Source organism: Acinonyx jubatus, chromosome A1 (assembly GCF_027475565.1).
Source record: "Acinonyx jubatus isolate Ajub_Pintada_27869175 chromosome A1, VMU_Ajub_asm_v1.0, whole genome shotgun sequence".
Lineage (NCBI taxonomy): Eukaryota > Metazoa > Chordata > Mammalia > Carnivora > Felidae > Acinonyx > Acinonyx jubatus.
The window spans coordinates 127,359,392-127,384,669 of record NC_069380.1 but is presented as its reverse complement, the minus strand read 5'-3'; the positions used below and the strand labels follow the sequence as shown (position 1 = coordinate 127,384,669).

Here is a 25,278-nt window from a genome sequence, read left to right as displayed (position 1 = left end):
CACCTGCCGCTCGCCCGTAAGCAGTGCGCCACCCTACCCCGCCTCTCCACCCCCGCGAGTCCTGGAAGTCGAGGTCCCGGGACCCACACAACAATGGCGCAGCCGGAAACTGGCCCCTCGACTTCCTCAGGCCCACTGCGGGCTGGGGCCGGCCTGTGGGCGGGACGGGAAAGCAGCGGCTTCCGCCTTCCTGCTTCCGGCCTGGAGGTGAGTTGGGAGTAGGGGTCCGAACCCGAAGACCCGGCCGTGATGCGGTGGGACTGGTGGCGGCCGCTACAGTTGTTTTGTCCACGGCCCAGAGGAGGCGGCCACTGTACTGGCGGACTGAGCCAGGATTCCCGGGGGCTACCCGCTCTCCGGGACCCGCCGGGCCAGTGCCCGCCGAGGCCGAGGGGAGATTGAACGTGGCCCCCTGGGGCCGGCGGCCGGGTGAGGTAGGGGGAGCAAGAATGAGCAAGGGGAAACAAGGGTGGACGGGGCTTGTGATGGCGTGAAATACCATCAGTTGCAGCTTCGGGAGCCGCGCAGCACTGGTTTGGAGAGCAAGCCCGGTGGAGCCCTTACGCAAGGAAGAGGAGTAATATTTATTCCTCCAAGTGTGGGAGGCGCGCGCGTTTGGGTCTGAAAGTGAAGTGCACGGGAGCCTTGGTGGCTTATGGACGATAAGTTTTTTGTGTTAATGGCTAAAACTTTGCCACAAAGCATGTCCTTCACTTCCGCGTGCCTCGTTTTTTGCAAAGTTCTTTCGCTTGCCTTAATTTGTTACCGTGCTGGAGAAGCTGAAGAAACAGATGGACCTCTTGTGTACGTTGGGGCCTACGAATTCAAGGGTAGGGGACAGAAGCTAGAGTATCTAACAATATCCTAGAGTCACTTTAATTAGTGTTCTCTGTTGAAAATATATGAAGAGACCGGTGAAAGGATATTAAAACCGGTGGTAGTTTTCTTGAGTGATGGGATTGTATTTTGTGGTGGTTTTCTGAAAAGAACACGAATTGTAGAATAGACCCCAAAACCGTTAAAGAATAAAGCGAGGTATTTGATTTTGTAATTATGTACCTAGCCCTATAAATTAGTGACAAAAAAGTTCAAGACCTAGGAATGGATATGCTGTAATTTTTTTTTAATATGCCAGTGAGCTTCATAAATTATTTTTGAAGTAATGTAGTAAAATGCTTGTAATTACTCCAGTAATTAGGATTTTCTTAGAGGGCGTTTGCAGTTGTAGTAATGATTTCTTTCTTCACATTAGGAGGAAATAAATATTCAATGTCTTTGATGTGCCAGGCAATTTTAATATGTCATCTTTAGATTGCATATATAGAATTTCAAAGTAACTCCATTTGAAATTGTATTCAAATTATCCTGAAAGTTGTAACTGAAACATTTTTTCTTTTATCTGTTCTTTTCAACCCACCCAGTATACAGAATTTAAATCTTCTCTCACAAGTATATGGTAGAGCTAAAGAAGAAGAAGACAAGCAAGGGTCATCTGAAATTGTAATTGGCTCACTAATAATCGCAGGACAAAGTTGGAAATAACTACTCAAGCATAAGGTAGATGACTTTTTAAATCCCAGCTGAAATTGTGGATGTATATACACCCATTCCTACCCAAGTGTTCTAATTCTCACCTTTGAATAGAGGTTGACCCAAACATGAAACGTTGAAAAGCCTGTGAGGCAAAATAGAAAATGTCACTCAGATCCACACCGTCCTTCCTTAACAGATGGCCCTCCCATACCGACTCAAAATGGTACAAATGCATGGCACCTGTTGTGGGTAATTTTCTCCTTTATTAAATTATGTCCTCAAGTAGGAGTCCTCAGAGCCAAAAGAGTACATAAAATAGCATGTGGCTTTTTTCCTCCTATTTCTTTGCATATGAATGTAGATATTTTCATGGCTCCCATAGCTTCTCCTTTTCATTCCTGGAAACAGCCATCCATTACCTCTCTTTCTCCTGGCCTTTCATGTACTCCATGGTTTGTCCTTTTCAAACACCAAATTTGATGATTCATACTTTTGTTAATTAGTACATAAAAGTACTAAGGTTTTGTCCAAAAATGACAGACAGGATTCAGCTGTTGTCTGGAATGAGTGTTTAAAACTCAAAATTCTTACAAAAGTCGACTGCTAATAAAATGTGTCTTGACTATCAAGAATGCGTAGTTCCTGTGGCAGATTGCACGTGGTTTTTACTTTTATCTTTAACTTTACATCTTTTATCATACTTGGATTAGTTTTTTTTAACTGGAGATATCAGTCTTTATTAAAATAGTACATTTAATGCTTTTTAAAAACAAGAAACTAATGAGTGAAAATGGAATTCTGAGTTAACTGATTGTATGATGTAACTTTTTCAAAATTTGATTAACCACGTAGTCTTTTCTCTCGTTGCCTCCCTCCTCCCCTTTCCGAAGACACTACCAGGATGTTTGATATAAAGGCTTGGGCTGAGTATGTTGTGGAATGGGCTGCAAAGGACCCGTATGGCTTCCTTACAACGGTTATTTTGGCCCTTACTCCATTGTTTCTAGCAAGTGCTGTACTGTCCTGGAAATTGGCCAAGATGATTGAAGCCAGGGAAAAGGAACAAAAGAAGAAACAAAAACGTCAAGAAAATATTGCAAAAGCTAAACGACTAAAGAAGGATTGAAGGAATGAACAGGCTCTATAACCAGAGAAAAATCACTTGGAAAATTAAGCAGCTTTGGAAGTACCCACTGAGGTTTCTTTTCTGATTTTTATGACAGTAATTTGTAGTCACTGAAGTCTGAGCACATGGAAGGATCGTGTTAGTTGTGGCCTCTACTACTGCAACTTTTAGGCTTTGGTGTAGAAGTCTGTTGACAGTTATTGTAAATTGGCATTTATTCTATAAATTCTTTATAACTGACTTAGTCATTTGCCATTTTGCAGCTTATGTACTGAAACGAAAACATCCTGTGGAGAGAAATGACTATACATTATGAATTCTTTTCAAATAATGGCTTAGAATGGGGCCCTTTCTGGACAAAAGGAGTTAAGAATGTAAAAATCAAAACTGTCCTGAGGTGAAAAGTGTGCTTTGGCTTAAAAGGCATATAGTATATTATATCTTTTATCATTATTGCTTATTTCTTGGAATAGAATCATTTCTGGCTTTCTCAAAGCCACATATTAACTAATGACTTTTTGTGTTCTGCATTTTCTCATTTTAGCCCTTGAGATAATTATCAGACATTCTGCATTTTTTAAAATCTAATTTTATAAAGAATTCTCTTATTGACTATATAGAATACCACCTACCAGATATAACAGTTTTTGTACTTATGAACACTGCCATTTTCTTAGAGATGTCTTGTTGAGTAGAATAACACTATGATTTAAAGCTTGCAGTAAAAATGCCAAACCTTGTGTTACCTTGGAACCAGTTTACTCTTTCTTGTGCTAAGTAGAAATGTGAAGTAGTTAAAATGTCTTATCAGATAATTTGCTCATTATATAGATGCCATTTTTTGTTTTTCTTCCATTCTTTGTTTTAACTTACCTAGTAGTGATATTCTACTTTCTGATGAAACAGGTTCATGGTGAAAATTAAAATTTCAAATTTCTTTTAAGGAATTCTTAAAAAGTAATAGTTAAGTTGTAATTCCTAAGTGGTAAAGAAAGGTTTAACATTTGGAAAAATTTTGGTCATCATACCAGTAATTAGATGAAAAAGGTAAATTATGTCAAAATGAGATATGTGTTAAAATTAGAAATAAAGAGCTAAAGGATCTTTCCTTTGGTTAAGTAGATAACTGGAACTTTTTACTATTAAACAGGCTTTTATAAATGCATAGTCCAGTAATTTTATTTGCTGTCAGTATATAATAGCTTATTAATGTTTTCCTCCCCTCTGATAATGAATTATAAATTACAAAAAATTGTCCACCAGCTTTAGTTTAAAAATGGAACTAGATATTGAAATAAATTTGATACTTTTTTATAAAAAGGTCCTGTTTTTTTTTAAGGGGGGCTAATAATAATACAGTAATTAAAAATAGATGACTTTTCAAAGGGTTATGAATTTCATTTATAGCTAAAAGCATACTTACAAAAGTTGAGGACAGTGTTTCTCAACTACAAATACCTAAGGACTCCTGAGAATGTTGATGGGCTGGTCTGAGCAGTACTACTTTATACGTTAGGTGATGGGCTGGTCTGAGCAGTACTACTTTATACGTTAGGTTGTCAGTTCCAACGTGGTGCCAGTGTAATGAACATATTGTCACTCCAGTGTTCCGTTATATTACTCAGGTGATCTAGGATATCTAGTGACCTTTTTATTGCCACTGAAGTTTTAATAGTTAGAAGTACCATTGCAATTCAAACTGAAAAAAAAATGCTTCTGTAGATCTACTGGCCCTCCTGGATCTACAGAGCCCATAAGTCTTCCTTATGGTCGGTCACATTTTAGAGTAAAAGTACTGCAGCAAAAGATCTATTCACCATAATTCTCAGTTACCTACTAAAGCTGTGTTTTCATTGGTTCTCATTACAATTTAAAGATATTTTACTGAAATCTTTTTTTTCTATAATTTCTTTTAAAGTCTTAACACATGCCAATTTTGTATTTGTTTGGCATATGCCATTTGTTTCCTCAGGTTTAGCTTTTCCCAACATTTATGGGACCTTTTTTTATATGTGAGATCAAGGTTTCATAATATGTATGTCTATATGTTTGTGTGTATGTGGGGGATTTGGGGGGATGTAAAATAGAGTATTTTGAGGGTTTGGATTCTTCAGAACAATCAATCTTCTCTCACTGCAACAAATAGTACTATTGATGAAAGAATCCCATTTACTATTAGCCATAATACTTCCTTTAAAAGTTGTCTATTATGTTGTTTCCTAAGCTTTGAGAGCTAATCTAATCAGTTACCTTTTTATGGCTGGTTTTGGGAAAAACACAGCCTGCCTGTAGACAGATATTTTACCAAAAACAAAAGTTGGTGTGTCAGATTTTGATCCTTGGTATGCATGTGATGAATTTCAGTGTGGTATTACTAGATCAGATATACTTTTTTGGTACAGTGTTTTTTACTTCTTTTTCTTGGAATTCTAGTAAAGCAAATGAAGTAAGCTTACCAAGGTGTGAGCCGGAAAACTAATGTTGAGATACATTATTATTAATAAGTCCTGACCCATTCCTTCTTTCCTTACACATAATGTAAAGGAAAGGGGCCAGGGCCACTTAACACCTCATCTCATATCCTGTTACTGATTCCTATTAAGGAATGATTGTCTTTATATTGCAGTTGGTTATAGTATCACTCTGATTTACTTCATATCTGGAATATATGTGGAATATACATATATATATATACACACACACACACACACACACACATACATACACACACACACTCACACAAATATATGTATTTCTCAAACATTAAAACATTCCATTTTCAAATACCACCAGTTTGGGAAATATAAAATAAAATTTAGGATTATTCCTACACGATTTCTTGGAAGCTTTTAACTTAATTTGACTATCATAGACTTCTCACTGCTGTTTCTTTCCCCAGAGAACATAAACACTTTGAGAAAGCCTGTTCTAAATAAATTCAGGTTACATTTTACTTTATTTTATTTTTGTTTTTTGTTTTGCTTTGTTTGGTGATATCAGGTTACAATTTATTTGTTTTTAAAAAATTTTCAAGGTTTATTTTAGAGAGAGTACGGGAAGGGCAGAGTGAGAGAGAGAATCTTAAGTAGGCCCTATACTCAGCGTGCATCTTGATGCAGGGCTCTATCCCTTGACCCTAGGATCATGACCTGAGCCGAAATCAAACACTCAACTGAGTTGAGCCACCCAGGTGCCCCAAGATCAGATTACATTTTAAATAGTGTGGTTAATGACGTAGCATTAAAAAAATAAGGTATTGGCTCAAGGCTGATTCAATTAAGAAATAAATGATAGCCAGATATCAGTAAAAGTAGGAATGGAAAAGAATAACAGATAATGGGAAAGTTTTTTTCCTCCATTTTTATTGATTTTCAACTTCACATATCCAAGGCATAGCTGATAGGCTAGATTTATATAATTAACCCCAATAGTCAACACATTTTCTATACTTTAACAGGCAAAAATCTGCTGTTTGCATGTGTAGCACATGCATGGGAAATCAAGGATTTACCTCTGAGAAAGCACTTGAAGTATATCTGACACTTAACTTGGAACATTTTTACTTTTGGAATTAAAAAAACTGCATAGGGTTGAAGTTGGTCTTGAAGCAGTAAGGACATGTTTATTAAAACAAAACTTGTGAGTGTCCAAAATATAACAATTTAAAATACAAAATGTGGCAGACAAACTAATATTTAACACTTTAATTCTGCTTTGCATGTGTCTGGCATAAAAGCCAAATATAGAAAAGATTGCATAGAAAGGTAATTTGAATTAGGCCAAGGTTTTTAGGTTCAGTTTTTATGTAGGACATACAGCTCTGTTCCCTTGCCATCTAACAGTGCCACCAGATATCCAAAAAATGTTAGTCTTGAGGAAGAGTCTGGATGTATTACTAGAACTGTCATTTCCACTTCTTGAAATCACTTTATTTATTTATTTTAATGTTTATTTATTTTTGAGAGACAGAGCATGAACGGGGGAGCGTCAGAGAGAGGGAGACACAGAATCCGAAGCAGGCTCCAGGCTCTGAGCTGTCGTCACAGACCCTGACATGGGGCTCGAACTCACGGACCGTGAGATCATGACCGGAGCTGAAGTTGGACGCTTAACCGACTAAGCCACCCAGGCACCCCTTGAAATCACTTTAAAAGTGCATGCTCCAGGGGCACCTGGCTGACTCAGTGGAGCATGTGACTCTTGATCTCAGGGTTGTAAGTTCAAGCCCAACATTGGGTGTAGAGATTACTTAAAAATAAAATCTTAAAAAAAAAGTGTGCTCTACCAAAAATGGTGGGCCAGTGTCATACTCAGGTATTTTCCCACAAGGACTTCTGGTTAAGATTTTCTTCTGCTGCTTATGTGAAACAAGTATTTTATTTATTTTATGCCTCCCCTAGTTTTTTGTATTTTTTTAAAGTTTTTGTTTAAATTCCAGTTAGTTATGTTAACATACAGTGTGATATTAGTTTCAGGCGTACAATATAGTGATTCAGCACTTCCATACATCACCCAGTGCTTATCATAGCAACTGTCCTCCTTAATTCCCATCACCTATTTATTTCACCTGTCCTCCCACCCATCTCCCCTCTGGTAACCATCAGTTTGTTTTCTGTCGTTAATAAAACAAGTTTTTTAAAATGAAAACATAAAAATTAAAGTTAATGTAAATTCTGTCATAACATTAAGATATTTACAAACTACAAGGCAAACATTTATAAAAAGATACGTATGGAATACATTTAATAAGCTAATAGGAATTTGGCAGTAGACGTATTCTAGCATGTTAGAAAATTTGCAGTTTTTCTTGTAACCCAGGACTCAACATCTTAATTATAATCAATTGTACTATAAATTTTACCTCTTTATACTGCGTGGTGGCTAGTTCCTTTTTTGCCTCTATGGTAAAATGTAACATTACTTTGTAATGATATAGAGACACAATGGTTAACCTCATATTAACAGGGTTGCTGGAATGTTAGTATTATCACCAAGTGGCTTTTGTGTTATTCAATAACTATGTCATAATTACATTTGATTATTTGTTTTAATATTACATTTTATAAAGTATTTTTCTGATATTTATTTCTTAAGCAATTAAATTTTTTTACCTTCTATTAAATAAAAATATTAACCTATGTGTTTTTAGGAATTCACTGTTAAAATACTTAACCAAGGATTTCCTTATAGAGCATTGAAATTTGGATCACTTATTCAGTACATATTTATTGCGCATCTATTATAATGCCACACACAGAGAAGAACTCTGTATTAGCAACAAAAACTTGTTTGTGCACTTCAGAAAACTTGACCCTTCAAAAATATTTTTGTATAATAAAAGGTATATATGAGCCTACATGGCTCAGTCTTTTAGGCATCTGACCCTTGGTTGTGGCTCAGGTCATGATCTCCTGGTTCACGGGATTGAGCCCCAGGGGCTCTGCTAACAGGGTGGAGCCTGCTTGGGATTTTCTCTCTCTCCTCTCTGTCCATCTCCCACTCATTTTCTTTCTCTCTCTCTCTTTCTCAAAACAAATAAACATTAGAAAAATACTTTTGTATGATAATGAGTGTTTTAACATCACCTGTCTACATTTTTCTTCAATATAGGAGCCACTAGAATCCTTACTGTCACTGGAATTGCTCAGAACCCTATGTTTCATTTTCTTAAGATAATTTTTAATCTCCTAGAACTCCAGTTGTACCATTTCTCTGTTTAAGACTTTTGCGATAGATTGGCTACTTGTACTGGTCCTAATTCCTCGCTTCAAACGCAACCTTAATCCTGCCATAAGCTAGTTTTAGTCTCATCCAGTCATCATGGCCTTTTTTTTTTTTTCATATCCATTTCTCAACTAAATTTTCTTGGCCTTCACATAATCCAAGATCATGTTTTTTATTAATCCTTTAGAATCTCACAAGCAGTCTTCTCACTTTTTTTTTTTTAAATTGGGTATTTAGGAGAGCTCACTAACTACCCTTATTTCTATCATGATATATACATTAGGGCTCCTAAATGATCATAAGGATCCAAAATGTACTGAGCATTTAAAGTGACAGGATCCTTCTCAAAGGAGCAATCTTAACAGGATCCTTCTCAAGGGAGCAATCTTAACAGACAAATTAATAAACAGAATGATGACTAAAGCAAATGAAGGAGTTAAGTCTAAAAGAAGTCAGGTTTAGGGGCACCTGGCTGGCTCAGTCAGTGTGCAAAAGGAGCTCCACATTGGGTGGAGAGAGAACTTAAAAATCTTAAAGAAAAAAAGGTTTCTATAGTTCATAACCTCACATTTCTTATGCATACTAAAAATGAATTCTAAGCTTACTGGGATAGAGAACTATTGTACAGTCAGAAAATAAAGTAATCTTTATTTATTTTATTGTTAAAAAAGTTACATACAAATGAAGTATTACCACAGTGCATTCATTGATTGGGGTTCTTGCCACCTTGTGGCATCCAGGATCCCGGTTGAAAGGTTTTACCAGTGCTGGTGGGAGCCACTGAGGGTTCTTCCTTTCCAAAGTATGGAGCAGAGGCGTGGCCTTTGATCTGAGTCTGAACTGGTGGAGCCAAAAGTTCTTCGTTCTCTTTGCTAAGGAGTTTTTCCTCTTCATAAAGGTCTTGGCTTTTCCTTTTAACGACTTCTCTATTTTTTTCATTCTTTAGGATTTCCTGCATATATATATTAATGAAATTATTAAATTTCTAATTAGAAGAATTAGGTTTTATGAAACTAAATAAAAACTAATAGGTTTTATGAAAATAAAAAAGCCAATAAAAATGTATATATATGATACTTGCTTTTACATTTAAATAATATATAGATAGGCACAGGGCAAGTTGAAAAAAAAAACTATCTGATAATATACCAGTGTTCTTTGAATTAAACAGCTCTGCCATCATATACCATAATAAGGTGTGAAGGACCATAAAATAAAAATATTTACTACCCAAGAAGTGAAACTACTTAACATGAAGTACTACACAAGAGCATAAGTCACTCTCTCAAAGATCTTAAGCTTAGCAGCTATATTCTGGCTCACAACTGATAAGTGATTGCACTTTCTGCTGGAGATGAAGTGAAGGTGACGATGGCCTCAGAAAGATGCTCCTACCAATCTATTTTTCTGTGGGAATTAAAGCATGGATGCTACTGCCACCCCCTAAAGCGCCAGACCCAAGTCCCATCTGTGTCCCTTTCTCTTCTGGGGTGGTGTGGCAGTGAGGAGGAGGAGGAGGATGGAATCAGAGTTTAGCATGCCCCAGACACCAGTGGCAGAGAGGCACTCTCAGAAAGGCTTCCTCTGGGAATGCAAGCTGGTGCAGCCACTCTGGAAAACAGTATGGAGTTTCCTCAAAAAACTGAAAATAGAACTACCCTGCGACCCAGCAATTGCACTACTAGGCATTTATCCACGGGATGCAGGTGTGCTGTTATGAAGGGACACATGCACCCCCATGTTTATAGCAGCACTATCCACAATAGCCAAAGTATGGAAAGAGCCCAAATGTCCATTGATGGATGAATGGATAAAGAAGATGGGGTAGATCTATATCTATCTATCTATCTATCTGTCTATCTATCTATCCATCCATCCATCCATCCATCCATCCATCCATACACACACAATGGAGTATTACTCGGCAATCCAAAAGAATGAAATCTTGCCATTTGCAACTACACGGATGGAACTGGAGAGTAATATGCTAAGTGAAATTAGTCAAAGAAAGACAAAAATCATATGACTTCACTCCTATGAGGACTTTAAGAGACAAAACAGATGAACACAAGGGAAGGGAAACAAAAATAATATAAAAAACAGGGAGAGGGACAAAACAGAAGAGACCCATAAATATGGAGAACAAACTGGGGGTTATGGGAGGGGTTGTTGGAGAGGGGATGGGCTAAATGGGTAAGGGGCACTAAGGAATCTACTGAAATCATTGTTGCACTATATGCTAATTTGGATGTACATTTAAAAAAATAAAAAAACAAAAAAAATGCTTCCTCAAATCAGTGCAAGCTATTTGTACAATGCAGTTCAGTCCCTAAGAGTTGCTATTCTACCTCGAAAGATCTATATCCCCAAATTACTGTATTTCATTGAATATAATCGAAACACTGAATTTTAGATTTAAGAAGCATCACTGTTACATATCCCACTAAAAAGGGCAAACTCTACATATCCTCATTTCAGAGTTGTTAAAATTTGAAAAGATGTGCGTCTTAAAAACAGATGAAATATAGTCATTACATCTTTTATCTTTACTGATTCCTTCTTCCTCTTCTATCTTAATTCCTTTGAAATGGGTAATATTTTTAAATGTTCTTTTTGCTTATCTGTATTTAAAAAAATTTCCTTAACATATATGTTATGTATGAAAAAAATTGAATGATAATGAAACTAATATTTGACAACACTGACAAAAACAAATTGGTGCAGCTACTCTGGAAAACAGAATGGAGGTTCCTCAAAAAGTTAAAAATAGAAGTATCCTATGATACAACAATTGCACTACTACGTATTTACCCTAAGGATACAATAATACAGATTCAAAGGGGTACATTCACCGTGATGTTTGTGGCAGCATCCAGTGATGAATGGATAAAGAATATGTGAGATGTACACACACACACACACACACACACACAAATTTTTGTAATGTTTTTTTTTGAGAGCATGAGCAGGGTAGGGACAGAGAGAGGCAGACACACAAAATCCAAAGCAGGCTTCAGGCTCTGAGCTGTCAGCGCAGAGCCTGCCGTGAGTTTCCGACACACAAACTGCAGGATCATGACCCGAGCCAAAGTTGGATGCTTAACCACTAAGCCACCCAGGTGCCCCAAGAGTAGTCAGATTTTTAAGCATCCTGTTGAATTCTTAGGTGAAGTGACGATGCATCACAAAGAAAATTTCTCCCTTGGGGTGCCTGGGTGGCTCAGTAGGCTAAGCATCCGACTTCGGCTCAGGTCATGATCGTGGGGTTTGTGAGTTCGAGCCCCGCATCAGGCTCTGTGCTGGGAGCTCAAAGCCTGGAGCCTGCTTGGGATTCTGTCTCCCTCTTTGCCCCTCCCCCACCCACACTCGGTATCTCTCTCTCTCTCTCTTTCTCAAAAATAAACATTAAAAAATTTAAAAAAAAAAGGAAATCTCTCAATATGATACTGGAGATACTGGAAGTAGACAAAAATACTTTTCCACATCTCCATACACTTTAGTACCCTGTGTGACCTACTGTGTCTTCATGGAAGTTCTTGGAGCAGAATGAAAGCTACGGGACAGGGTTGAACTTACACTATTAACCAACCACAGGTAGCAAAACGCTACTGAGAAGTTCCTATGCAGCTTGTTTGATTTTGGTTTAAGAGGATCAGTCACATGGCCTGAAGCTGCCCATGCCTGCTTTATTTACCTCAGCTCTACTGCTGCAGTCTTCCAGCTGGCATAAGCCTCTAGCTTCTGCATAAAGGAAAACTGAGGGCAGAGAGCTGTTCTTTCTTTTGCTCTGTTTTCACATTCCTCTTCATTCACCATGACTCTACCAAATCAGTTTGGTAACTGCCAACAACAGCCATCTAGGCAAACAAAAAGCCAATATGAATACATTAATTATTTTAACATATGAAGCTAGATTAAAAATTTCAGAGTTGAAAAACATGGAGGTTATAATTTCTCCTAGAAAAGAATTTACTTCTTTTTTCTTTTTTTAAAAACTAATGGTTACCAGACCCCTCCTAACGGCTTCCAGGAAAATTAAACAGAACATAAATCATGTATGAAAGGAAATCTAGTTTTGTAAATATTTGTAATAGATAAAATGAAAGTACTTAGGTAGAAAAAATAGGAATTTGTGCACTTAAAGATAAACATCATTTTTAATAAAGCCTATTTTACAGTAGAAATTACCATAAAATAAGAATTCCTCCTTATATTTCCTTTGAACAACACCTTACGTCTCAATATGTTCATCAATAAAAACAGTATGTTTGTTTCAATGTGTAGAGATAAACCAAGAGCAAACAGGTCTTCCTTCAGATAAATGTTTATATGTTTAAAAAAATCCTTTTGTTTGCTGCTTTTTAAAAAAAAATATTATTTTTAACATTTATTTATTATTGAGAGTCACAGAGAGACCGAGCATGAGCATGGGAAGGACAGAGAGAGGGGGAGACACAGAATCCAGAGCAGGCTCCAGGCTCTGAGCTGTCAGCACAGAGCCTGACATGGGGCTCAAACTCACAAACCGTGAGATCAAGACCTGAGCCAGGTGCTTAACCAGGCACCCCTATTTGCTGGTTTTTTCCCCTGACAGTATTTTTCAACATAAAAAAAGATAGTTGTTTCACTTGCATTGTACCACAATTTACTTAATGAGGAGACCTACTGTTGTCTCCAATATTACACATTTTCATTTAAAAAAATAGCACCCTGATGACCATCCACACATTCGCTGTCCCTGAAACACAGTTGCAATGCCAAAATACCTCTTACTAGCTGGGACACCAAGAAGGTCACTTAACTTTTTTCAATCTCAGTTTATCTGAAAATGGGAATGAAGTGACTGTGTATATATAAATATTTACAGGTCAAGTACTCATCTGTATACTATTCACATTGATAGGCTTTCTGAAAGTTTGTGGTTAAGACCATGGGCTCTACTGGGTGTTGTATGTAAGTGATGAATCACTGAATTCTGCTCCTGAATCCAATAATGTACTGTATGTTAACTAACTACAATTTAAATAAAAACATGAAAAAAAAAAAAAAAGACCATGGGCTCTGAAGCAAGACCACCTGCATATAAATGCCAGTTTGGCGATGTACTAGCTATGTGACCCCATCAATGTTGCTTAACCTTTCTGTGTTTCAGTTTCCTCATGTGTAAAATGAAGACAACAATGCTGTCTTCTTCAATGGGCTGTTCTAAGGACTGCACAAGAATGGACTGCTGGGCAATGATAAGACAATAGAAGAGGGTACAGGTGACTTTTTAAACAGTGGAGTTTTTTTTTTTTTAATCACTTTATTTATTTATTTATTTATTTATTTATTTATTTATTTATTTATTTATAATATATGAAATTTATTGTCAAATTGGTTTCCATATAACACCCAGTGCTCATCCCAAAAGATGCCCTCTTCAACACCCATCACCCACCCTCCTCTCCCTCCCACCCCCCATCAACCCTCAGTTTATCCTCAGTTTTTAAGAGTCTCTTATGCTTTCGCTCTCTCCCACTCTAGCCTCTTTTATTTTTTTCCTTCCCCTCCCCCATGGGATTCTGTTAAGTTTCTCAGGATCCACATAAGAGTGAAAACATATGGTATCTGTCTTTCTCTGTATGGCTTATTTCACTTAGCATAACACTCTCCAGTTCCATCCACGTTGCTACAAAGGGCCGTATTTCATTCTTTCTCATTGCCACGTAGTACTCCATTGTGTATATAAACCACAATTTCTTTATCCATTCATCAGTTGATGGACATTTAGGCTCTTTCCATAATTTGGCTATTGTTGAGAGTGCTGCTATAAACATTGGGGTACAAGTGCCCCTATGCATCAGTACTCCTGTATCCCTTGGGTAAATTCCTAGCACTGCTACTGCTGGGTCATAAGGTAGGTCTATTTTTAATTTTTTGAGGAACCTCCACGCTGTTTTCCAGAGTGGCTGCACCAGTTTGCATTCCCACCAACAGTGCAAGAGGGTTCCCGTTTCTCCACATCCTCTCCAGCATCTATAGTCTCCTGATTTGTTCATTTTGGCCACTCTGACTGGCGTGAGGTGATATCTGAGTGTGGTTTTGATTTGTATTTCCCTGATGAGGAGCGACGTTGAGCATCTTTTCATGTGCCTGTTGGCCATCCGGATGTCTTCTTTAGAGAAGTGTCTATTCATGTTTTCTGCCCATTTCTTCACTGGGTTATTTGCTTTTCGGGTGTGGAGTTTGGTGAGCTTTTTATAGATTTTGGATACTAGCCCTTTATCCGATATGTCATTTGCAAATATCTTTTCCCATTCCATTGGTTGCCTTTTAGTTTTGTTGATTGTTTCCTTTGTTGTGCAGAAGCTTTTTATCTTCATGAAGTCCCAATAGTTCATTTTTGCTTTTAATTCCCTTGCCTTTGGGGATGTGTCACGTAAGAAATTGCTGCAGCTGATGTAAGAGAGGTCTTTTCCTGCTTTCTCCTCTAGGGTTTTCATGGTTTCCTGTCTCACATTCAGGTCCTTTATCCATTTTGAGTTTATTTTTGTGAATGGTGTGAGAAAGTGGTCTAGTTTCAACCTTCTGCACGTTGCTGTCCAGTTGTCCCAGCACCATTTGTTAAAGAGACTGTCTTTTTTGCATTGGATATTTTTTACTGCTTTGTCAAATATTAGTTGGCCATACTTTTGTGGGTCTAGTTCTGGGGTTTTTATTCTATTCCATTCGTCTATGTGTCTGTTTTTGTGCCAATACCATGCTGTCTTGATGATTACAGCTTTGTAGTAGAGGCTAATGTCTGGGATTGTGATGCCTCCTGCTTTGGTCTTCTTCTTCAAAATTACTTTGGTTATTCGGGGCCTTTTGTGAATTTTAGGATTGCTTGTTCTAGCTTTGAGAAGAATGCTGGTGCAATTTTGATTGGGATTGCATTGAATGTGTAGATAGCTTTGGGTAGTATTGACATTTTAACAATATTTATTCTTCCAACCATGAGCACGGAATGTTTTTCCATTTCTTTATATCTTCTTCAATTTCCTTCATAAGCTTTCTATAGTTTTCAGCACACAGATCTTTTACATCTTTGGTTAGATTTATTCCTAGGTATTTTATGCTTCTTGGTGCAATTGTGAATGGGATCAGTTTCTTTATTTGTCTTTCTGTTGCTTCATTAGTAGTGTATAAGAATGCAACTGATTTCTGTACATTGATTTTGTATCCTGCAACTTTGCTGAATTCATGTATCAGTTCTAGCAGACTTCTGGTGGAGTCTATCAGATTTTCCATGTATAATATCATGTCATCTGCAAAAAGTGAAAGCTTGACTTCATCTTTGCCAATTTTGATGCCTTTGATTTCCTTTTACTGTCTGATTGCTGATGCTAGCATTTCCAACACTATGTTAAACAACAGCAGTGAGAGTGGACATCCCTGTCGTGTTCCTGATCTCAGGGGGAAAGCTCTCAGTTTTTCCCCATTGCGGATGATATTAGCTGTGGGCTTTTCATAAATGGCTTTTATGATGTTTAAAAGTATGTTCCTTCTATCCCGACTTTCTCGAGGGTTTTTATCAAGAAAGGATGCTGAATTTTGTCAAATGCTTTTTCTGCATCGATTGACAGGATCATATGGTTCTTATCTTTTCTTTTATTAATGTGATGTATCACGTTGATTGATTTGCGAATGTTGAACCAGCCCTGCATCCCAGGAATGAATCCCACTTGATCATGGTGAATAATTCTTTTTATAAGCTGTTGAATTCGATTTCCTAGTATCTTATTGAGAATTTTTGCATCCATATTCATCAGGGATATTGGCCTGTAGTTCTCTTTTTTTACTGGGTCTCTGTCTGGTTTAGGAATCAAAGTTATACTGGCTTCATAGAATGAGTCTGGAAGTTTTCCTTCCCTTTCTATTTTTTGGAATAGCTTGAGAAGGATAGGTATTATCTCTGCTTTAAATGTCTGGTAGAATTCCCCAGGGAAGCCATCTGGTCCTGGACTCTTATTTGTTGGGAGATTTTTGATAACTGATTCAATTTCTTCGCTGGTTATAGGTCTGTTCAAGTTTTCTATTTCCTCCAGTTTGAGTTTTGGAAGTGTGTGGGTGTTTAGGAATTTGTCCATTTCTTCCAGGTTGTCCAGTTTGTTGGCATATAATTTTTCATAGTATTCCCTGATAATTGCTTGTATTTCTGAGGGATTGGTTGTAATAATTCCATTTTCATTCATGATTTTATCTATTTGGGTCATCTCCCTTTTCTTTTTGAGAAGCCTGGCTAGAGGTTTATCAATTTTGTTTATTTTTTCAAAAAACCAACTCTTGGTTTCATTGATCTGCTCTACAGTTTTTTTAGATTCTATATTGTTTATTTCTGCTCTGATCTTTATTATTTCTCTTCTTCTGCTGGGTTTGGGGTGTCTTTGCTGCTCTGCTTCTATTTCCTTCTATTTCCTTCTGCTTCTATTTCCTTTACACCTAAAGGAAATAGAAGCAGAGCAGCAAAGACACCCCAGATTTTGTATTTGGGATTTTTCTTGTTTCTTGAGATAGGCCTGGATTGCAATGTATTTTCCTCTCAGGACTGCCTTCGCTGCATCCCAAAGCATTTGGATTGTTGTATTTTCATTTTCGTTTGTTTCCATATATTTTTTAATTTCTTCTCTAATCGCCTGGTTGACGCATTCATACTTTAGTAAGTTGTTCTTTAACCTCCATGCTTTTGGAGGTTTTCCAGACTTTTTCCTGTGGTTGATTTCAAGCTTCATAGCATTGTGGTCTGAAAGTATGCATGGTATGATCTCAGTTCTTGTATACTTATGAAGGGTTGTTTTGTGACCCAGTATGTGATCTATCTTGGAGAATGTTCCATGTGCACTCAAGAAGAAAGTATATTCTGTTGCTTTGGGATACAGAGTTCTAAATATGTCTGTCAAGTCCCCTGATCCAATGTATCATTCAGGGCCCTTGTTTCTTTATTGACCATGTGTCTAGATGATCTATCCATTGTTGTAAGTGGGGTATTAAAGTCCCCTGCAATTTCCACATTCTTGTCAATAAGGTTGCTTATGTTTGTAATTGTTTTATATATTTGGGGGCTCCTGTATTCGGTGCATAGATATTTATAATTGTTAGTTCTTCTTGATGGATAGACCCTGTAATTATTATATAATGCCCTTCTTCATCTCTTGTTACAGCCTTTAATTTAAAGTCTAGTTTGTCTGGTATAAGTATGGCTACTCCAGCTTTCTTTTGACTTCCAGTAGCATGGTAAATAGTTCTCCATCCCCTCACTTTCAATCTGAAGGTCTAAAATGAGTCTCTTGTAGACAATAAATAGATGGGTCTTGTTTTTTTTATCCATTCTGATACCCTATGTGTTTTGGTGGCACATTTAGTCCATTTATATTCAGTGTTATTATAGAAAGATATGGGTTTAGAGTCATTGTGATGTCCATAGGTTTCATTCTTGTAGCGGTGTCTCTGGTACTTTGTCTCACAGGATCCCCCTTAGGATCTCTTGTAGGGCTGGTTTAGTGGTGATGAATTCCTTCAGTTTTTGTTTGTTTGGGAAGACCTTTATCTCTCCTTCTATTCTAAATGACAAACTTGCTGGATAAAGGATTCTCGGCTGCATATTTTTCTGTTCATCACATTGAAGATCTCCTGCCATTCCTTTCTGGCCTGCCAAGTTCCAGAAGAGAGATCGGTCACGAGTCTTATAGGTCTCCCTTTATATGTTAGAGCACGTTTATCCCTAGCTGCTTTCAGAATTTTCTCTTTATCCTTGTATTTTGCCAGTTTCACTATGATATGTCGTGCGGAAGGTCGATTCAAGTTACGTCTGAAGGGAGTTCTCTGTGCCTCTTGGATTTCAATGCCTTTTTCCTTCCCCAGATCAGGGAAGTTCTCAGCTATGATTTCTTCAAGTACACCTTCAGCACCTTTCCCTCTCTCTTCCTCCTCTGGAATACCAATTATGCGTAGATTATTTCTGTTTAGTGCATCACTTAGTTCTCTAATTTTCCCCTCATACTCCTGGATTTTTTTATCTTTTTCTCAGCTTCTTCTTTTTCCATAATTTTATCTTCTACTTTGCCTATTCTCTCCTCTGCCTCTTCAATCCAAGCTGTGGTCATCTCCATTTTATTTTGCAGCTCATTAATAGCATTTTTTAGCTCCTCTTGGCTGTTCCTTAGTCCCTAGATCTCTGTAGCAATAGATTCTCTGCTGTCCTTTATACTGTTTTCAAGCCCAGCGATTAATTTTACTACTATTATTCTAAATTCATTTTCTGTTATATCGTTTAAATCGTTTTTGATCAGTTCATTAGCTGTTGTTATTTTCTGGATTTTTTTTGAGGGGAATTCTTTCGTTTTGTCATTTTGGATAGTCCCTGGAGTGGTGCGGCACTGCGGGGCACTTCCCCTGTGCTGTCTTGAATAACTTGAGGTGGTGGGCGGGGCCCAGTCAGACCCGATGTCTTCTCCCAGCCCACCGCTGGGGCCATGGTCAGACTGGTGTGTGCCTTCTTTCCCTCTCCTAGGGGTGGGATTCACTGTGGGGTGGTGTGGCCCATCTGGGCTACTTGCACACTGCCAGGCTTGTGGTGCTGGGGATCTGGCGTATTAGCTGGGGTGGATTGGCAAGGTGCACGGGGGCAGGAGGGGTAGGCTCAGCTCGCTTTTCTTTGGAAGATCCACTTCGGGAGTGGCCCTGCAGCACCTGGACGGAGTCAGGCCCGCCGGAGGGATGGATCCACAGAAGTACAGCGTTGGGTGTTTGCGAGGTGCAAGCAAGTTCCCTGGCAGGAACTGGTTCCCTTTGGGATTTTGGCTGGGGGATGGGCGAGGGAGATGGCGCTGAAGAGAGCCTTTGTTCCCCACCAAACTGAGCTCTGTCATCCCAGGGCTCAGCAACTTTCCCTCCCGTTGTCCTTCAGCCCTCTCTCTCCGAGCAGAGCTGTTATCTTATAACCTCCAGATGTTAAGTCCCGTTTGCTGTCCGAACACACTCCGACCGGCCCCTCCTCTTTTGCAAGCCAGACTGGTGGGCTCTGCTTGGCCGGCGGGCTGCCCCTCTGACCCGGCTCCCTCCCTCCAGTCCGTGTAGCGCACACAACCTCTCCGCCCTTCCTATCCTCTTCTGTGGGCCTCTCGTCTGCGCTTGGCTCTGGAGAATCCGTCCTGCTAGTCTTCTGGCGGTTTTCTGGGTTATTTAGGCAGGTGTGGATGGAATCTAAGTGATCTGCCCGACACGGTGAGCCCAGCGTCCTCCTACGCCGCCATCTTCCTTAAACAGTGGACTTTAAATAGTGGCTCAACAGGTGGATTATTTATTCCATTTTATTAAAAACATAAATGTACCAAATTTATATTCACCTTCTTTCTCATCTCAGAGAAGAAATAAAGTTTCTTCAATACTTATACCCTGTTTAAGTAAGTACTTAAAATTTTAACTATTTTGTAACAAACACTGATTAACTATTTGTTGTGAAAATTTTGTAAATAGCAGAATCCCCAAATCAGTTGCTATTCTTATGAAGAATAAATAGACAGAATCTGTGATTTTGCTGGGTTGAAAAATCTTCAACATTTTAATGTGTTACAGCTTCCAACAAAGGCAGCAACAATTATCACTGGGTTGAGAATAGAGGTCTTAGTAAAACACAGTCTACTGGCTTGAGAACAAGATAGAGTAACTGGTACCACACTAGTCTTTCTGCCGTAAACAACTAGAAATCCAGACAAAAAATACTAAACTTTTCAGATATTAAACAAGTGGTAGTACAGTATGGTGCTCCCTGAGAGAAGGGAAACAAATGAGGTAAGTGCTGTATTACCTGAGCTTTCTTCCAAGGCATATTATGGGGTTCTGCACAGAGTGGGGGAACCCAAGCAGAATTTGGTGGTCTTGTTGTGCTAGAGAGATGTGGTTTATGGATTCTGAGGAGGCCAGAATTTCTGAGGCAGAATACCAGAATATACACAGAACAAGTTCTAGAAATCTGTAGAGGGGACCACTTGAGTGTACAGCTGAGTATTAAGCTGTATGAGGGTAGGGTGAGATAATACAGGGCCAGGAAGGTCAATTTCTGGTTAAAGAGTAAATACTAGGAGCTATAAACTGAACAACTGCTTGAGACTGCCTGAGACTAAAAGACATTCAAGTTCTAATCAGCCAGAGATGCCTCACTGAACACACAGGGCATTTGGTATATATAAACACTTCTGAAAGATCAAAGATCACTCTTTAGGAGTAAGGATAAGTTGGCATGAGAGCAGAGGTGACTCTACACATGCATTGGACCATACAATAGCCACTAGCCACACACTGTTATTTAAATTATTTAAAATAAAATAAATCCAGTTCCTCAATTGCACTAGACACATTTCAAGTGGAAAGAGCAAATATAAAACATTTTCATCATTGTAGAAGCTCCTATTTTGATACCACTGCTAGATCAACCCTAACAAAACTTAAAAATAAGCCTCTAAAAGTTTGGGTTGATTAACATGTAATTTCAAGTACTCCAAAACAAAACTCAACATTTTTAAAAGGAGGACAAGAAAACCCAGACAGGAAGCAATACATTATTTCAATGTTCATCATCCAATCAAGAAGTGAAGAAGGAAAGTGTGACCATGCCAGTCAACAGAAACAGACCCAAACATGATAGAAATTGTTCATTAATTAGGTGGTAAATACAAAGACTTTATCACAGCTACTATAAATACATTCTAAGACATAAAAGTGAACATAAAGTGAAAAATAGTAACTATTAAAAAGAACCAAGTGGAACTTATACAGGTGAAAAATATATTAGGTGAAAAATATGATGGACTTGCCCAACAGCAAATTTGACACTGCAGAAGAAAAGAACAATGACTTTGAAAACAAGGCAGTGGAAACTCCAAACTGATGCAAGAGAGAGAAAAAAAACTTAAAAGCTGAACTAGAGCCTCAGTGAGCTGTGGGACAATATCAAGCAGTCTAACATACATGTAAGTGGAGTCACAGAGAAGAGACAGAAAGGGGTGGAAATAATGAGTAAAAAATTCCAAATCAATAAAACACATCTACAAAACAAAACAAAACAAACTACAAGCAGGAGAAATACAAAACCAAAGCACATCAAACTCAAATTGCTAAAAACTAATGGTAAAGAGAAAATCTTAAAATCAGCTACAGAAAAAAAAAAGATTTATTTACAGAAGAAACTAAATACTACTGAGTTCTTATCAGAAAGAATACAAGGTATAAAACAATGGATGTGCTGAAAGATAACAAAACTGTCAACTTAAAATTCTTTCTCAAGTGAAAATGTCCTTCAAAAATATAGGCAAAATAACATTTTCAGACAAAGGCTGAATTTATCACAAACCCCTACTACAAGAAACATTAAAGAAAGTACTTCAGGTTGAAGGAAAATGATACAGATGAAAACGTGAACCTACATAAATGAAGGAATAGTGACAGAAATGACCAGAATGGAAGACATCATTGTATGGAAAAATGTTAGTTTTGTAGACACCCTGTTAGGTGCTTGGTGCCCTCGAACTTTATGTCACCCACTATAAATTCCTTGAGCACATGAAGAGCATCATCACACTGTCCATGAAACTATTGCTATAGATTTTGAGGCTTATCATGATTGTACCCTCATCAAAACAACTTCTCAAGGCTTGCAAAGATACCAGTTACCACTAAATTGATAAGCAGGACAGCCTGAAGGCACAGAAGCATGCAGCCCTTAAATTAATAAATACCATTAGGTGGGAGGCAGACAATGCTTCATTCCCTCTCTATTCCCATCCAACAAAGAGTGTCTGTCCACCAAGCCTTCCATATCTTATACCATTCACTGCGCTTCCCTGACCTGGGATTTGAAGCAGTATATCAACAATGGCCCTCCTCCATCTGAGGCTGAGCCCAGTGGAGCTGACAATCAGAAAGTCATGCATGAGGTCAACCCCATTCTGAGAGGGTCACATCCAAGAGTCCCCTGGAATGAAGTTCTGAAGGATATAATTTTTAACTAATCTCAAGGAAGAAGAGGAAGAACCCATACTCCACAAGGCATTGAGCTATATCAAAACCTGTTATTTCAGAACTTTCTCTAAATATATTGTTAATGAATGACTATTCTCTGACAATCTCCCTCATTTCTACAGGCAGCAGAGTATTCAGTTAGAGCAAATTAGCTTTTATAAAAGAGCCTTGACAATGGGAAAAGAAACAAATTCAGTTGTAAAAAGCTTTCAATGTTTGAATTCATGTATTTTTCTATGTATATTGTGCATTACTATTGTTTGTGAAGGATTACACTGAAAAGACTTTAGAAAAAAAAAAGGAAAGGCTTGGGGTGCCCGGGTGGCTCAGTTGGTTGAGCGTCCAAGTTCGGCTCAGGTCATGATCGTACAGTTCATGAGTTTGAGCCCTGCATCAGGCTTGCGGCTGTCAGTGCAGAGTCCACTTTAGATACTGTATCCCCACTCTCTCTCTGCCCATCCCTTGCTTGTGCTGTCTCTCCCTCTCAAAAATAAATATTAAAAAAAATGTGTACCTTTAAAAAAAGAAAAAGGAAAGGCTCTGGATGCCTTTAAAAAGCTCATCCCTGTTTTTGTAGCATAGTCAAGTTAATGGTTATTAATTGCACACCATTCGTTAATTAGGTGATGTGAACTCAAGCCCAGAAAGGTTGTAGTTGAAGCCCTTTTCAGTGTCACTTCTTTGCTAAACTCTGCTTAAGAGCTCTTTCGTGAGCTGGACAACTGTACTCAGTATTGCAAATTGCTAAGTGTGGTAATGAAAAAAGACTCTGAAAATTTCTTTTAATTAATAAGATACAGACAAAAAACTTGACAAGGCAATCTACTAACAAGGTGACTTACAGTTCACTCATAAACCATACCCAGGATATAATCCCACTCCAATCATACAGTGTCTTAGGCAAATTCTAGTATACATGAATTTTCCAAGATAGTGGAGAAATCAGCTCTAATTTACAATTATACCTGTGAGAAGTGTTAGGTAACAGAACTGCATATTGGATATAAAAAAGAGGTAAAATAAATGGCAGGCTAGGACTAGAGGCCTCTGTGATGATGCCTTGGGAGAGATGATGCCTTGGGAGAAACCGCAATGTCAACTTGAACCCTGCAATTGCACTCTTGTATCTGAGAGAAGGGAGAGAGCTGACCATAGGTGATCCCTGATGAAGTTATCCTGGCTACAAGAAAGTTTACGTTATTCAACAAGTACTGGGGAAAGAAGGGCTGAGAAATATCCAAGTGAGCTAAAAAAAAAGGTTACCCAAAGATTTTTCAGATATCTACATAATTCTGCATCTCTGGGTCCACACTTGGACCAGAGGTGTGGAAATAAACAATTCTGAGTCTACACTATTAAATGGAATTGAATATGTGGATACAGATCTGAACATACATTCAAAAACATCTTAGGAGTGTTATCTGTTTTTACACATATACCTAGTAAGCAAGGTACAAATTACCCATTATTACTAATTTAAGATATATAAAAATATCACTTGTATTTTTAAATTCCTTTGTTGGTGCCATATGTATGAAAAAAAGTGAATGATATAATTCGAGATCTAATCCCCTAACCCTATTTCAAATGAGAATTCTTCTATCAAGGAGTGCTTTAGTAAAACTCTCTAAATATACATACAATGCTGATGGTGTCATATGCATGTTAAATATAAACTTCCATAATAATAGATTTCAAAATTACTTGATAATTTTCATATAGATGGATCTGGAAATGGAATAGAACTAATGGTAAGTCTTTTATTAGAGAAATATAATGTTTATTTTAAAAGTGCTATGAATCCAGCTAGGAAAAAAGGCAGGCACAATACATATATACATATTATAACCCATTTCTTCTTTGATGCTCTGGTTCCACGCTTCTCTGGAGTTTATCATTTATAAATGGTCTCCATTTGGTTTCAAGTACTTGTGAATTCCAAGTATACCATATATAACTATGTTCAAACTGAAGCACAAAACCCATCTCAAGATGAAATCTAAATACAGTTTAAAGTAAATCAAACAGTTCTTAGAAGGTTTGTTATATTCAAAAGCAAGCAAAGACGCAGGAGTCAGTCTTACAGATAATGATAAAACTGGCCATGTAACTAGATTTTTTTTTAAGTCTTCTGTGGGAATAAAAGCATGGCTATTTCATAATGATCATGTTACATACCAAAAAAGGAAATTAAAGTCTTTAAAAGTGTTAATTTGAAATTGTAAATTAGTAATATATTTGTGGCAAAAAGCTTAATGTTAATATAACTTTAATAACTACTGGATGTAGGCATATACTTTTCAAAGTGCACATAAGATAAACATTGAATGTAAGTTTTGGTCTTAGAAAGAGATCAACTTTCTAAAATATTTAAATTGCTAACTACATCTCCCCAATCCCTACATTTTTTTCAACTCTTGCCACACATGTGCTATATATAATATAAATACATTTGACTTTGACAGCCCCATTAATTTCTTTCCATACTTGAAACTATACATACTAAGTATTTTTTAGATGAATGAATATTAAAACTTTAAAAGTATGAGTATATTGCCTTTGAGTCAGCCTTAGAAAAAATATTTTGAAGAAGACAAAAGATTTAGTAAATACGTTGTAAGTGAAAATCTGGCAGAAAGTATGTTCCAGGTCCCCAAACCTTACACATTTGATTCCTATAAAATGGTCTCATCCAGAAAGTAGCCTTCCAGAATATGCTCCTTCCCCCTCCTCACAATCAACATAATTATAACAGGAATTTGGTGTACAACTATTTCAAAATGTTCTAAGCTGAATATCCTTTTTATAGCGTCATTTTTGTAACATACTTATAATTCAGACCTAACAAATGCAATAGC

At 37.6% G+C, this 25,278-nt stretch overlaps 2 protein-coding genes across 7 annotated transcripts in view; one reads left to right on the top strand and one right to left on the bottom strand.

The window, feature by feature from the left end:
- Positions 1 to 84: 84 nt before the first annotated feature.
- On the top strand, positions 85 to 3,979 carry SMIM15 (small integral membrane protein 15). 6 transcript variants are annotated; one of them, XM_053223282.1, is made up of 4 exons: positions 85 to 207; positions 1,422 to 1,557; positions 1,730 to 1,782; positions 2,424 to 3,979. In XM_053223282.1, the coding sequence occupies exons 3-4, from the start codon at positions 1,767 to 1,769 to the stop codon at positions 2,657 to 2,659; spliced, it is 252 nt and encodes an 83-aa protein (XP_053079257.1). In that variant the 5' UTR covers positions 85 to 207; positions 1,422 to 1,557; positions 1,730 to 1,766; the 3' UTR covers positions 2,660 to 3,979. The 6 variants fall into 6 exon arrangements, with proteins under 6 accessions (XP_053079257.1, XP_014929302.2, XP_053079264.1 ...); XM_053223289.1 differs by lacking the exon at positions 85 to 207 and adding an exon at positions 304 to 429; XM_015073813.3 differs by lacking the exon at positions 85 to 207 and adding an exon at positions 307 to 434.
- Positions 3,980 to 9,010: 5,031 nt separating this feature from the next.
- The window catches only part of NDUFAF2 (NADH:ubiquinone oxidoreductase complex assembly factor 2), a 168,202-nt gene continuing 151,934 nt past the window's right edge, over positions 9,011 to 25,278 (bottom strand). Inside the window, exon 4 of the mRNA XM_015073819.3 lies at positions 9,011 to 9,335. Within this exon, the coding sequence (XP_014929305.1) occupies positions 9,087 to 9,335 (249 nt within the window). The 3' untranslated portion in view covers positions 9,011 to 9,086. The remainder of the gene's footprint in view (positions 9,336 to 25,278) is intronic.